Source organism: Copadichromis virginalis, linkage group LG4 (assembly GCF_057382275.1).
Source record: "Copadichromis virginalis isolate Kocher_CV1m ecotype Utaka linkage group LG4, C_Virginalis_male_GT1.1, whole genome shotgun sequence".
NCBI classification, from domain to species: domain Eukaryota; kingdom Metazoa; phylum Chordata; class Actinopteri; order Cichliformes; family Cichlidae; genus Copadichromis; species Copadichromis virginalis.
Window position 1 is genome coordinate 34724740 of NC_140621.1, and position 15607 is coordinate 34740346.

Sequence of the window (15607 nt, forward strand, 5' to 3'; positions counted from 1 at the left end):
TTTTAGATCTAACCCTGGGTCAACACACCTGAATCAAATGATTAGTTCATTACCAGGCCTCTGGAGAACTTCAAGACATGTTGAGGAGCTAATTTAGCCATTTAAATCAGCTGTGTTGGATCAAGGACACATCTAAAACCTGCAGGACACCGGCTCTCGAGGCCTGGAGTTGCCCACCCCTGCATTAGAGAGAGAGAGAGAGCGTCCAGCGCCGATTTGATCCCATTCCAGTCCTGTGAGACTAAAAACGAATAAAGAGAAGCACGCAATTGAAAACCCCTCGAATCACCTCCTGGTAAAACACTGCCACCTGGTTTCACTTGCAGCTAAAACATGTAGAGGGTAATTACAAAAAGTACCTGTAAGGGAGAAAGATTACCTTTTAAAATAGGTTATATAACCTGATTTAAAGGGTAATCTTGGTCCCTACCTGCTGATGTTCATGTTAGGAATGCTTTGGAGTTTGTAAAGCTCTGATGTGCGTCAGAAAGAAGTGAGCTCCCTGTTCTGTCATTTTGGTGTTTATCATAAAAACAAACTTAATTTACCTGTGCAAAATCCAACTAAAACCTGCTTTTATGCAATAATCTCAACAGCTATCAACTTGAAGCTCTTATTTTGAAAAGAAGCCCAGCTAACCGTAATTCTTCCTGTCAGACGAACATAGGCGCCATCTTGACAGTAGTCCTTTAGCACATTGTGCTGCTGTTTTCTCTTCAGAAATCAGCGTCTGAAAACAGAAAGCTCTTGTTTCCACGTCTCTGGCTCATCGGGCTCTCGGTCATGTCCAGCATCCAGCTGCTCAGAGTGCTCGTTAACGAGCGGCTGGCCGCGGCCGCCGACGACATCTTGGAGGCGGTGAAGAAGACCATCGCGGGCTATGAGGAGGAGATCCTGCTGTCCAAACGGGAGATCCGCCGCCAGCGACGGATGCTGCAGAGAGAGTCCAGATCAGAGACGTACGCCGGCAAACACTCAGGTCTGTGAGCTGCCGGCGTGTCTTCAGCCCTTCAGGTTGTCCGCTAACAGGCCGCACTGGAAACAGGCCCATCTGGGGCAGCATGTCTGCCCAGTGGTACCCCATTCAAAAAATCTGCAGATTTAACGTTTCCCATTTAAAAGCAAAGGTCCCAACCTCAATAAAAGCACATTCCTTAATTTCAAAGTATGCTTTTGAATTCGGCATAAAAGTTATTGACAAAGCTGCCTCACACTCTGAGCAATAGAAACTTTAAATGACTGATTGAAAGGTGACCGTCAGGGCGCCGAACTTTTCGAAATAAATCGTTTCCGCCTCTGAATTCAAAGATGTTCACCTGACAAAGTCTGGAAGCCTATTTCTGACTAGCGTGACTTGCTTTGTTATTCAATTAACGGCTATAAGTTTAGATTGACAAACTTTCTTTGGCCTCATTTCAACAGTTCAAAAGACAGTGTTTGCTCATTAAATTCTCTCAAACTATATATATATATATATATATATATATATATATATATATATATATATATATTAATTATTCGTTTGTTTGTTACCCAAGCATGACATTTAAGTCTGACAAGTGATTCACCGAGCTGCTCTACAGTCTGAGAAAAATGAACTTTTACGGGCTGGTTTTCATGAAGAGACTGCTGCTGGGACACCAAACTCCACAGACACATTTAGTAAGACAATTTTATTTCTCCACATGCAAATATTACAGTGATCTGCACAAGTCTTGAGCAACACCAATGCTCTTTGTATTGAAACATTTCCAAGCAGAGTCTGTGTAGGTTCTCAGTCAGGGAGTGAAGGTCTCACAGTGGTTTTACCTGAAACCTCTGCTAAAAATGACCCACGCTTCTGTCCACACCTTGACTCATATGATGAGGCACGTGATTAATAAAGAACACACTTAAGGGACAACTCCCACTAGGCCTTAAATACCTGGGCCTCTCCACCATTTGGTTTTAGAACTGAAGAAACTTCTTGCATGAGCGGTGAAATGTCTTCAACACACTTAAACAAGTCCAGTCGCTTTCTATCCAAGCTCCTTAGAATGTGCAAGTGGTGTTCAGGAATAGCTCTGCAGGGTTCTTGAAGGACATTCAAAGATCTTCCTTGGATATTTCTGACTTTCGTTCTGTTTTCTGTCGGGATGATCCCATACTGTGTCAGTTATGTTGAGGTCCGGGCTCTGGGGAGGCCGATCCGTGACTGATCATAACTGTAGAGCTTCTCGAGGCAACTGTTGTTGTGATTTGGCGCCATATAAATAAAAGTGAATTAAGCTCAACTTAAAACTACCAAGTGTAACTTAACTTTAAGTTAGGGCTTAAAAGCTGAATATTGATACAAAGAGAGGGAACCTCAACAGTCAGACAATCCCCTGTGAGGTGATCGTGGCAAGGATGGGAAGGAAGAAATCCCTTTTAACAGGAAGCGACCTCCAGCATTACCAGGATAAGGGGGGGGGGGGAGACAGCATAGAGAGGTGAAACACACTCTATAAGAGAGATCTAAAACCTAAGCACTCATGTGCCCTGAGGTCTAGTGTATTATTGTGAAGTTTGAAGACGATCCATAGAAAACTGGGTAATATGAAGTAAAAACTTCATATTACCCAGTTAGAAAATGATATGTTGAAACTCTAGATGCTAGATTACTAAGAGACAGACAAACAGACCTGATTACAGACTCCTCCCCTCCAGGGGGCGGGGACTATGCATAACAAATATTAGGGGAAATCTCTTCATTCTTCCTGTCTGGAAGACAAAATATCAGTTGTCTGATTTTTATTTGTTTGTTTTAAATGTCAGTCTTGAACCATTGATGAACACTTTTGTTTATCTGTCAAATTTGCAGATCAGAATAAAATGTAGCCCTCAGTCAGTTATTTGTGGTGGTATCTGGAGTATAGTTTGTATCATGGCTCTTGATGACATCACTGTTTCCTGAAAGTTTGAACTTTTTTTTTTCTCTCTCTCTGCAGACCAGCCGCAGCTCGCGCTGACTGTCTGGGACGAGGACTTCCCTGAGGATCAGCAGCAGGCAGAGGAGCAGTGTGAGCTGGAGTGGAGCCCCGGTCAAGACTTGGAGAATGAAGAATCTCTACAGACGGACAAGAACCAGGAGGAGGACGAGGAGCAGCCACAGCACCCGCTTCAGGAGCTGAGGGAGGAGGAAGAGCAGGCGCTGCAAGAGGTTGAAGGGGAGGAGGATAGCGCCATCGGGTTCATCTTCAAGCATCAGCCCAGCTCTCCGAGCACTAAAGGAGGCGGTGGCGATCCTCTACCCAGCACGTCCACAGAACAGGAGCAGGCGCAGGAAGAAGTGACTGTGGAAGACAATGACGAGGCCTCCTCCAGCTCCTCGACTGTCAACAGCGATGACGAGTGGAGGGCCAGTGTGGATTCTCAGAGCGACGACAGCGACAGAAGCCACGAGTGGAAGCCGAAGAAGAAGAAGGGGCCTCGTGTACCGATGGCGCCGACACTGCACCTGGCCAAAAAACTCAAATCCAGAATCTGCTGTAAAGTGTGCGGGAAAGGCTTCCACGCCAACATCTCTTTGGTGAACCACATGGAGATTCACACCAAGGACGTCTGTGGCGTGTGCGGGGAACGTTTCGACAGCGAGGAGAGCTTTCACAGTCACGTGAAAACTCACGTGAAAGCGGAGATCTGCAGCGTCTGCGGGAAGTGTTTCGGGACCTCGAGCAACCTGGAGACGCACATGAGGATCCACACGGGGGAGAAACCGTTCCTGTGCAGCGAGTGCGGGAAATCCTTCAACTGCCGTCACAACATGGTGCGACACATCAGGATACACACGGGGGAAAAACCGTACACCTGCACCATCTGTGGGAAATGCTTCAATGACTACTCGACTCTGAAGCGCCACCTGCTGGTTCATATCCGCAAGAAAACCCGCAATCCAGAAAACTCATCGGTTAACGATGACGGCGACAAGGGGCTCAAGACATCGCAGTCAAAAAAGTCCCGGGCTATATGCGAAGTATGCGGGAAAATGTTCCACTCGGTGGTTTCTCTGGTGAATCACGCCAAAAGTCACGCCACAGATGTCTGCGGCGTGTGCGGGATGAATTTTGATTCTGAGGAAAACTTGAAAAGTCACCTGAAGACTCACAAAAGCGGGAAGGTCTGCGAAGTGTGCGGTAAGTGTTTCGACGGGCACGGAAACCTGGAGATGCACATGAGGATTCACACCGGGGAGAAACCGTTTCTGTGCAATGAGTGCGGGAAATCCTTCAACTGCAGACACAACATGTTGCGGCACATCAGGACGCACACGGGGGAGAAACCGTTTCTGTGCAACGTCTGCGGCCGAGGCTTCAGCGACCAAACGAGCCTGAAGCAGCACAGCAGCACGCACACGGGAGTCAAACCGTACCGCTGCGAGGTCTGCGGGAAAGGCTTCCACCGAAAGACGTACGTGAGGTTGCACATGAAGAGCCACACGTCTGGGAAGTGACTGCTGTGTAAATAAAGATTTTGAAAATGAAGATGTTTTTGAATTTTATTGTGAAAAACTGACAGAATTTATATCGTCTTCATGCATCATTGGTCCTGAATATAATGTTGGAAGGAAAATATCCAAAGGTGGCTTATTGTTCCAAAAATAAGGCGGCTGTGACTCCAAACGTTCCAGTAATATTGAGCTCGGCGTGACTCACGGTGAAGGTAAAGACTAAAGGACGACCCACACTGCACCAAAGAAAGGCAGAGAACACATTTCTGACTCGTCCGATGTTTCTAAGGGACAATTTGAATTATTAGACTTTTTTAAATCTCCAACACAGTTTTGTTTTCTTTTTAATCACTTAAAACCCAAAATGTAAAATAATATTAAGTGCCAGAAAATTAAGAGTTTTTGAAAACGGGCAGTCTTTGAACCATTTGACAAATTTCTTTATAAAAATAATTACATTTTATTTTCATATATGACTTTTCATTTGTATCATATTTGTTACATCTGGGGGAAAAAATCACACTGATGATGTAGAAGTCTCAAAAACATCAAATATAATGCACTAGGCATTGAGGGGTTAAAGCCATATTTGGTTATAGCAGCCATAATAGATTCATCAGCTTCATATTTCTAATGACTCCACTAGAGTAGCTCCTGGAGTCTAAGAGAAATAAGGTTTCTCTAAGAGAAACCCAAAATTCTGCATGACGCACCTGAAACTTCCCTGAAAGCTGATTTTCTTCTGGGCGAAGTGTTTTCATTGTGAGAACCGAGCTCACTGTCAGCTGAGACTGAAGAAGTCACTTGGATGAAATGCTTCTTCCCAATGCTCCTTACCTGGATGATTTAGCGTGCATCAAAACGCGTCTCACACGTCTGAGAAAATAACTTGAAATTTTGAATTAGGTGTAAATGTCAAAGAAGTTAATGTTTTTGTTTGTTTTTCAGGGAGGAAACAAAGTTTAAAAATCAAATCCAGCTTTTTAGTTTACACACCAAAGGAGAAATTCTGGTAGTTACGTTGAAAAGCCCCCATAACCCATAACGTGTTTAACGCTTTGTTTCGTTAAATGCTTTTCTGTCATTATTCCAACTTCACCCACATATAGGTCGAGCATCAAAAGCTAACATCCTGCTATAACGCTATCGCAGAATATAACAAGTTTGCTCTCAGACATTTTATCCTATTACACGGGCGGCCTCGTGGTCTAACTTTGTACTTCAAGCCCCAAACAAACGACAACAATGTAACGTTTTATTGTTTAGTACACATGCAGGCGGTTACATGATGTAAATCTGTGTGCTTCACATCGTGCCTCTGACGGACTGATAATGTGCAGCAGTTTGGAGTCACGACTTCAGATATTCACTTAATGTCGCGCTGCTAACTCTAGTTGGTCAAAGCTGTTTGCTGAGAGATGCCTTCTGTATTTTGATGGAGACTAATTTTTAGATTTTGTTGGGGTTTTTTTTTTTTAAATCTTTTGCTCAAATTTTCTTAATAAACTCTGAGTCAACTTTGGTTGTTTCTTTGCTTATTTCTCCACAGTGCACAGATGACCAAAGAACTACAGCGAGTTTAAGAAAATGTGATTAAAACCAGTATTTTTCTTTTTTTTAAAAAATTGGGCTTTATAGAATTACGCTGGCATGTGGTTCGCACTTTTGCCTCACAGCAAGAAGACCCTGGGTGGAGCAGGAGGTGGGGTGCATCTTGACCCTGGACTGGATAAGTGGAAGAGGATGGATGGATAATTACAGGGGTCTTCTTTATTCTGCTCAGCTTGGCTGGTTAGCTTTTAGCAGTGCTGAATAAATAACTTATAACACATATATAACATATATAAACATTAATACACTTAGCTAAAATCTCTTGTATATGTTTTTTTTTAATTATTTTATTTAATCCTAATTATTCTTTATTTTTATGAACTGGTAAAGCCCCAAAAGCTTACAAACAAACAAACTCTTACTGGTAGCTTTCGTGTTCATGTTAATTGTGTAAATGCTGTGAGCTACTCACAATGTTGAGTTCCTGTTTCTCTTTATTCTTTATTATTCTAGTTTGATTTTAATTCAATTAGATTTTATATGTAATTACTTAAATGGCACATTGTAAGTGAACAAAAATAGCAATTACTGCTACTTCATTAAGCTAGCCTGATTAACCTTTAAGCAGTTACAGTGGGGCAAAAAAGTATTTAGTCAGCCACCGATTGTGCAAGTTCCCCCACCTAAAATGATGACAGAGGTCAGTAATTTGCACCAGAGGTACACTTCAACTGTGAGAGACAGAATGTGAAAAAAAAAATCCATGAATCCACATGGTAGGATTTGTAAAGAATTTATTGGTAAATCAGGGTGGAAAATAAGTATTTGGTCAATAACAAAAACACAACTCAATACTTTGTAACATAACCTTTGTTGGCAATAACAGAGGTCAAACGTTTACTATAGGTCTTTACCAGGTTTGCACACACAGTAGCTGGTATTTTGGCCCATTCCTCCATGCAGATCTTCTCGAGAGCAGTGATGTTTTGGGGCTGTCGCCGAGCAACACGGACTTTCAACTCCCGCCACAGATTTTCTATGGGGTTGAGGTCTGGAGACTGGCTAGGCCACTCCAGGACTTTCAAATGCTTCTTACGGAGCCACTCCTTTGTTGCCCGGGCGGTGTGTTTTGGATCATTGTCATGTTGGAAGACCCAGCCTCGTTTCATCTTCAAAGTTCTCACTGATGGAAGGAGGTTTTGGCTCAAAATCTCACGATACATGGCCCCATTCATTCTGTCCTTAACACGGATCAGTCGTCCTGTCCCCTTGGCAGAAAAACAGCCCCATAGCATGATGTTTCCACCCCCATGCTTCACAGTAGGTATGGTGTTCTTGGGATGCAACTCAGTATTCTTCTTCCTCCAAACACGACGAGTTGAGTTTATACCAAAAAGTTCTACTTTGGTTTCATCTGACCACATGACATTCTCCCAATCCTCTGCTGTATCATCCATGTGCTCTCTGGCAAACTTCAGACGGGCCTGGACATGCACTGGCTTCAGCAGCGGAACACGTCTGGCACTGCGGGATTTGATTCCCTGCCGTTGTAGTGTGTTACTGATGGTGACCTTTGTTACTTTGGTCCCAGCTCTCTGCAGGTCATTCACCAGGTCCCCCCGTGTGGTTCTGGGATCTTTGCTCACCGTTCTCATGATCATTTTGACCCCACGGGATGAGATCTTGTGTGGAGCCCCAGATCGAGGGAGATTATCAGTGGTCTTGTATGTCTTCCATTTTCTGATGATTGCTCCCACAGTTGATTTTTTCACACCAAGCTGCTTGCCTATTGTAGATTCACTCTTCCCAGTCTGGTGCAGGTCTACAATACTTTTCCTGGTGTCCTTCGAAAGCTCTTTGGTCTTGGCCATGGCGGAGTTTGGAGTCTGACTGTTTGAGGCTGTGGACAGGTGTCTTTTATACAGATGATGAGTTCAAACAGGTGCCATTCATACAGGTAACGAGTGGGGGACAGAAAAGCTTCTTACAGAAGACGTTACAGGTCTGTGAGAGCCAGAGATTTTCCTTGTTTGAGGTGACCAAATACTTATTTTCCACCTCTGTCATCATTTTAAGTGGGGGAACTTGCACAATCGGTGGCTGACTAAATACTTTTTTGCCCCACTGTATACACAGTATAAAGCATCGTGTCAGTGCAATTTCAATAAAGGAGTTTCATTCTAACCAATGCCCGCTGGTGGCTACATTTTTTTTATGAACCAGGCAAACTGTTTTATTTTGATCTGGATGGACAGATTTTGCAAATTAAATTTGACAAAAAAAAATCCTACGTACGTGCAGATGTAACTCTAGTGTTTTTTTAGAGAACTGCTCAATTTTTCAGATTTCTGCCTGTTAGATGAGACGATGACACAGAGTCCAAACAATGGGAACAACAATAGAAATCAAAGCAGTGAAGCAAAAGTGCACAAACTTCATCACTGATGACTCATGTGTCACATTTGACTCGTTGTTCTGGTAGATTTGAGAAGCCGAGGTTTAAAAACAAGGTTTATGTGTCATCAGTTAATTCAGCTGCTTCCTTTTTAACTTCATGCATCTTTAGTTGATTTGCCATCTCCACTTCCAATGCTCGTCTCATCAGGCTGAAACATGATTCTTTGTTTTCTACAGTCAGGACTGCAGGTCCTGTGAAGGAGGTAAAAACACAAACCTTATAAGTGCCTTTTAATCCTGCAAGAAGTCAGAGTTTGATTCAAATAAGACTGATTACAGGGAACGTGGGTCTCTTTAATCGATATCCTTGTTGTCTTGTCAGCTGTTTATTTTTTAAAAAGCATTTCAGAAATCCACGATTGAAGGTTTTCTAGTGTGTTTTATATTTTATATGATTTTACTGCAGTGCATTGGTGTCATCGTCTGAAAAATGAAGCTGTTAGCAATCAGATGCTTCCCAGATGACACTGCATGGTTGATCAAAATGAACTTTTCTGTGTTCAGAATTCCATCAGTTTTGGAAAGATCTCCAACACCACCCACTACAACTTAGCTCTAAACCACGACAGACACTCCACTGTGTTGGATGGATGTAGACCCTCACTTATACCTCTCTCCTCCTCCGTATATACTGACAAATTGAACCAAACATTTCCCTCTTTCCCTTCCTTCATGGATCAGCTGAAGGTCCAGATGCAATTCTCATGTGGATTGTCAGGATCTGGATTTTTTTTCCTGTTTTTTTAAGGGCATGACTTTCATATGCTGTTCTTCTGTTGTAGATAGTTTGTTATAGGCCTGACACTATCTTTTTCCTTTACTTGTCTAGCTTACCCAATTTCTTTAAGAACATACTGCACACCAACTGAGATAACCCACGTTTTTGGCTCTGGGATTTACCTTTTTGAAGCAAAAATACTATTTATACCTGTAAAACTGTTGTCTTTGGCATTTTTTATAAGTTCAACTAAATAAATGGGAACAAATGAAGTGTCCTTTTATGCTACAGTGATTTATATTATCACTATTAGTACTATTACTACTACAGTCTTGAATGGTATAATCTTGAATAACAATACTTTGCTTTTATCAGGTCAACAACGACTTGTAGCAGATTACTTTTATTTCTTTCTAGTTAAATTTTACCTCTAATACGGGTCAAGTACAGTGCGCATGTGCAGCCGGTCCCCGACAGTACCATAGCAACAGCAGTGGACATCAGACGCGAACATGGTGAGTGTTTGTGTTTTCGGTTGGTTTTGGAGCTTTTTGCTGTTTTTGAGCTGCTGTTTGAGTGATGGTACCTCTAAAAACTGACAGAAGCTCGGAGTCGCCTCATGTCTGAGCGTTTTACCGGCCGGAAACACGAAGCAGCGCCACATCCGCCGGCTAACACGGGCTAACTTTAATTAGCTCCTTAGCTCGTTAAGTAGCCGGAAAACAGCAGCAGAGTCCTGAAGGAGAAGCTGGATTAATCTCTTCTTCGGCTGTGTGTGAAGAGTCAGCATCGAGCCCAACATTAAAAATCTATAGTGAACTATTATTATCATTGATATTAAGATGGTTCTTATTGTTATGTTAGCCCAAACCAGAGTGTTTGTTTGTGTTATCATCACACTTTAAATCGGACATGTTTCTGATTGGTCTAAATGTTGATGTTTCCAGGCAAAAGCAATGACTGTGAAAGACGCGCTGGCCAAATGGGTGCGACACACACACACACACACACACACACACACACACACACACACACACACACACACTCAATCAATCAATCAATCAATCAATCAATCATAATACAGTGGACTCGGATGTAAACCAAACAAAACATCACATAAAACACATGGAAAAATAATTTCCTTTAGAAAGACAGCAGTGGGCTGTACTCTGAAACAGGCTTTGAGACTCATTCAGAAAACTTTGGCTTTATATCACCATGGTTACCAGTGCTGCAGACCTTAACCTGCTTCCCAGCAGCTCTAGTCCAAGATCAAGCATGAAATCACTGCCTATCAGACCAACCAGAGCTCTGAAAAATAATGTCAACATTCTGAGCTCAGAAGGCAGATAGTCCAAAGATTTAAAGGTCTTTATGAGCATTATTCTTTTCTGTCCACCTGAAGCTCATCACTGATTCACGTGCCAAGATATTTACACTGCTACACAAAATAGTTTACCACCACAGGAGAGACAGTCATAGGATTCATCTTGAATTCCACAATCAGCTCTGCAGATTCAGACACCTTAATGTCCAAGAACGACACCACCCAGACTCACACATTGGCTGCCACAGTGTGTACATGTATGTGACTGTGTGTGTGTGTGCAGGAGGAGAAGTCAGGCGAGAAACGAAGCGAGGCAAAAGCCGTCAAGCTGTACGGTCAGATTCCTCCTATAGAGAAGATGGACGCATCGCTCTCCACGCTAACAAACTGCGAGTGAGTCGTGCAGACGGGACGCCGTCTCATAAAGTCAGAAGTACTTCACTTGTTCATGTTAAACTGTGCGGGTCAGCAGAACAGGAGGACACCCAGAAACAGCCTTAAAAACAGCAGCAGTGGCAGGTTTGGGCCAAACACTCATCCTTCAAATCCATCACGTGTTGTTGTGTCGCTTTCTTCACAGGAAACTGTCTCTGTCCACAAACTGCATCGAGAAGATAACAAACCTCAACGGCCTGAGTGAGTGCTGACTACACACACACACCCACACACACTCTGACCACAGATGGAAACGTGTTGTTGTAATGGGATGTTTGGTCCTTCCAGAGAACCTGAAGATTTTGTCTTTAGGAAGGAACAACATCAAGTCGTTCGCAGGGCTGGTGAGTCACACGGGACACTGAGGCGTCCTGGGGACGTGGGTGAGACAAATAATGCACGGCCACAAGTTAAGACGCATGATGACTGAGTTGTTGCCGGGTCTAAAGTTTCCAAGCACTTTAGATTTGACAAATGCAAAATGTTCTCCTTTATCTTTTCATACCTGTGTCATAAAAAGAATATTACCACCAGAAACTCTGTGTTTATCCCGACATTATTAACATGACAGCATGTTGACCTGAAACCTACGACACAGGTTCAACAGATCCAGGATGTCTGTCTGTGATCTGGCTTCACTTAACCCAACATCATCATCAACAACCTGGCAAGAGGTCACATGAATAATAAGATAACGAGATGATTCTTCATCACATATTTGGAAAATGCTTTTGTTACATTCATAATCATAACAGTAAAACTAAAAGTAATAATAATAACCAAGGTTTTTTTTAAAATTCCAGGATCCATTTTTTGTGTGAATTATTTTACATTGATTCTGTGTGTGTGTGTGTGTGTGTGTGTGTGTGTGTGTGTGTGTGTGTGTGTGTGTGTGTGTGTGTGTGTGTGTGTGTGTGAGCAGGAGGCTGTAGGTGACATACTGGAGGAGTTGTGGATCTCTTATAACCAGATAGAAAAGCTGAAGGGAATCCAGTGCCTGAAGAACCTGAAAGTCCTCTACATGTCCAACAACCTGGTCAAAGACTGGGGTAAGCGGGGTTTAGAGCAGGTGTGGTGATGCTCGCTCAGTAATAAGAACACAAAAACATCCCGCGGTCCTTTTTCCTTCATCGCTGTGACGGGTTCATGGTGCCGATGTAAAGTTGCCGTTGCTGCGCCTTTAGCCAGCTACAAAAGACTAGCGAGCATGAATAGAGTAATATTTATATAAATGTCAGGTGATTTCAAACAGCTCGACAATGATCACACACAAACACTTTGTCTGCAGTTTGTCTGAGAGATAAATGAACAGTTGCTTTGTTTTCCAGGGAGAGAAAAAATGTCAATGTGTGAGATGGATGGAGGAAGTTGAAAGAGGACAGGAGGGGCAGATAAGAGACTATTTTTACACTAAGGACTGCGAGATCTTACATGTATTGGCCTCATTCATTTTAGTTTAGTTTATAAATCAAACGAGAAACATTATGTTTCTCTGAATTGTGTTTTTGTTACATTTCTTGCAAAACAAACTAGTTTTACTGATTTTCTGGATGAACATACCAGCCAGTTTAGTGCAGACCGAACTGGTTAGTTTGCAGTGATGTGATGAAGTTTACAGGAATCAGAATCAGCTTACTTTATTAATCGATAGGGAAATTATGTGGGTTACAGTTGCTTAGGCACGGTAACATGAACAAAAACAGGCTAGACTATTTAACAATACAACATGTTATGTGTATCAGATGGAGGAGTTGTAGAGGGAGATGGTCACAGGCAGGAATGATTTTGATTTTGGTGATCTCAGTCTTGCACTGTGGTGAGTTATTGTTACATCAGTTTATATTTAAGGTGGTGCTGATTAGGTTCACTGACTGAAATCTGCCTTTCGTATAACCTGTGTAGTGTTTATAGCGTCCAGAGGCTTCACAGCAGCAAAACAAATCAAAATACTCATTTCATAGTATTCGAGCATTACTCATGAAGTAAAACTTGTATCATTTTCCCTCTGTGAAACACCCGGAGCATGGCACATTGCTGTGCAATTGCATTAAAGCTCTATCGTATTATTAATAACACAGTGTTTGGTAACCATCGAGCTCCAGGCCTTCCTGTTTGCTCACCGGCAGGCTGATCCGATTCTGGACGCTCCCTCGGTCAGACAGCCTCCTCCTCCTCCTCCATGCTGGACTGCAGCTGGTGATGACAGTCGTGGTCCTCTAAAGTGGGATTTATAATCGAGCAGAGCGCAATCAGCTGTAGGACAACATGGAGGACGGTCGGCTGATATTTACTCAAGTCCGTGTTTTAAGATTTACTAAGGTATCTATAGAGCGTCGGTGCGCCTGCTGTCTGTTCTACTGTGAAAGTTTTCTTTAGGTGAAATAAGTTTTTATTTTTCTTGAATCCAGCGTTGTTTTTTTAACTCGTTGATTTGTGAAGTTGCTGTGGTGAATGTTGTGTTTTGCGTGCGTTGCAGGAGAGTTTGTGAGGCTGGCGGAGCTGCCGTGCCTCGTTGACCTCGTGTTTGTCGGAAATCCTCTGGAGGAGAAACACTCGGCCGAGGGGACGTGGATGGACGAGGCCACGAAGAGACTCCCTAATCTGAAGAAACTGGACGGTACGAGTGTTTCAGAGCAGGAATGGATCATAGTGCCGAGCTGCAGCCTGCAACTGATCTCTTCTTCTGCATTATTCAGGAACTCCGGTCATCAAGCAGGAAGTGGATGAAGGAGAAGGAGAGAGCTGAGAGGCGTGAGCCCTGCGTTCCCTCAGTCTTCCTCTTTTTTTGAGTTTTCTGTGGTTTGTTACGGTGCTTTCTTTTATATGAACCATTTTTTAATGACAGCACAGACTTTGTTGTAGATCAACAAGCACAAGAATGTTTGTTTTAGAGTTTTTAAAGCTAATTTCCTAAAAGCTGTTTACAGCCTTTTACTGACCGACTGGGATTTTAAAGCTGATTGTTGTTAACTGTGACGGTGCAAGAGCATCAAATCCTCCGTGTTCTCAGACTGTTAGCATCACACCAGGTGTTTCTGGCTGTAAATACTGAACTCTGTGTTCCCTCCGTTCACATCACACTGGACTAAAACCAACTTTATAAAGTAGACACTACATCAGACAAGGAAAACTGCTCAGCAGTGGTGTCAGCAGCTGTTTGAGTAATAATAGAAGAAGACTAAACACTGGAAGAGTCACTAATGGTTAAATAGTTAACGCCACTTTTTAACGAGTGCTGCTCCCTACAGAGCCTACCTCCCACCTCCCTGGACTCCAGCCTTTGAGGCTGAAAAATGGAGCTGTAGTTCCTCTAATGTCCACCAGAGGCTGTCTCCAAACGTGCCGCCTGCCTTTCATTGGTTACTGTGTGTGACCTGTAAATGACCCCTTTAGTGCCTGAGCTTAACCACTTCTGAAACTGCCACCCCTACAACCCACTAACGTTGAGGTCGTAGGTCTAAAAACGACTCACGGGGTTGATTGTGCATCAGAGGATGTCGATGTGGGAGTGTGAGGCTGGGCCAGGTGAGGCTCCGCCCACTGGCTCTGGAGTGAGCAACCTCTCAAATGTGTCAGTCACAATCCAGCCAATAGTGGCGTCCTGCTGTGCACTGATATCAGCTGACCTCTCAGAAGTTGAGCTTCTGATGGGAAACAAAGGGAATATCTCTGTTTACGCTCTGCTGCTGCCTCAGATCAGCCTCCTCTGCTCGGTGTGTGTCACTCGGTGTGTGTCACTCGGCGTGTGTCACTCGGTGTGTGTCACTCGGTGTGTGTCACTCGGTGTGTGTCACTCGGTGTGTGTCCACTGCAGAGGCTGCAAAGCTTCACCAGACAAATCTGAAGAAGAAGGTGTTTCCTGCTCGTTTATCCACCACTGTCTCTGTAACCTCATGTGTTTTAAGTTATTTCATGTTTGTACATTATTATGGTCCTTGGAATGATTTAATAAATATTGTTGATGTAACATGTCTTTACTCACAGCAGACAACAAACCTACGCCCAGAACATACCCAGTGCCCTGCACCACCGATCAGCCTGTTAGTGGTGCTGTTTTGTTTCTGACTGCATCGTGAGCTCCTCTTCTCATCAGCCGTGATCAAAGTTGCACAGACCGTTCACTGGCAAACTGACAGCTTTAGCTTTAATGTCTGATTTAACTCATTTGGACTTCAACTTCAGCTCCAACATGCAGAAATGCTCAGGCTGCGGTTCATCTGTGGAAGGTGTTTTATATGAATCCAATCAAATCACGAGAGGCTGTCACAGAAGCAAAAACACACAGAAATACTAATTTCATAGTATTCGAGCATTACTCAAAGCATACAGGCACTGAGGCAAATAATGCAACGATTATGAAGTGCAAAGCTAGATTTATGAAGTCAGCACAGAGACTTTGGGCTGTGAAACCACCTCACAGATGCTGATCGCTGACTACCTCTTCATTTCGCGCTCTTATGAGCAGCTGTGTCTTTCGGGCCTGCAAAACTGGCATCAAAAGGCATCTAACTGTTAATAACACTGGCAGCTACACCCGCTTTATAAACAAGGTTGCATGAGGTGAAAGTTTATCCACCACAGATCAAACTGCAGGTGCTGCCAGCGTCCACATGCAACTGAAGTCAGGGATGCATTTAAACCGGGAGGTGTG

General features: G+C 43.3%; 2 protein-coding genes across 5 annotated transcripts; both read left to right on the forward strand.

Annotated features, from left to right (window-relative positions):
* The first annotated feature begins 645 nt into the window (after positions 1-645).
* Positions 646-6038, forward strand: LOC146712000 (uncharacterized). 2 transcript variants are annotated; one of them, XR_014920232.1, is made up of 3 exons: positions 646-979; positions 2970-4680; positions 6018-6038. XR_014920232.1 is itself a non-coding variant. In XM_085455074.1 (2 exons), the coding sequence occupies exons 1-2, from the start codon at positions 784-786 to the stop codon at positions 4469-4471; spliced, it is 1698 nt and encodes a 565-aa protein (XP_085311200.1). In that variant the 5' UTR covers positions 646-783; the 3' UTR covers positions 4472-5935. The 2 variants fall into 2 exon arrangements, 1 of the variants encoding a protein (XP_085311200.1); XM_085455074.1 differs by lacking the exon at positions 6018-6038 and having other exon boundaries at positions 2970-5935.
* A 3604-nt stretch (positions 6039-9642) lies between these two features.
* dnal1 (dynein, axonemal, light chain 1) lies at positions 9643-14923 on the forward strand. Of its 3 annotated transcripts, none has more exons than XM_085455075.1 (8): positions 9650-9709; positions 10142-10180; positions 10805-10914; positions 11102-11157; positions 11245-11300; positions 11879-12005; positions 13433-13573; positions 13653-14923. In XM_085455075.1, exons 1-8 carry the CDS (start codon positions 9707-9709, stop codon positions 13700-13702), a joined length of 582 nt encoding a protein of 193 aa, XP_085311201.1. In that variant the 5' UTR covers positions 9650-9706; the 3' UTR covers positions 13703-14923. The 3 variants fall into 3 exon arrangements, with proteins under 3 accessions (XP_085311203.1, XP_085311201.1, XP_085311202.1); XM_085455076.1 differs by lacking the exon at positions 9650-9709 and adding an exon at positions 9754-9976; XM_085455077.1 differs by lacking the exon at positions 10142-10180 and having other exon boundaries at positions 9643-9709.
* Positions 14924-15607: the final 684 nt, after the last annotated feature.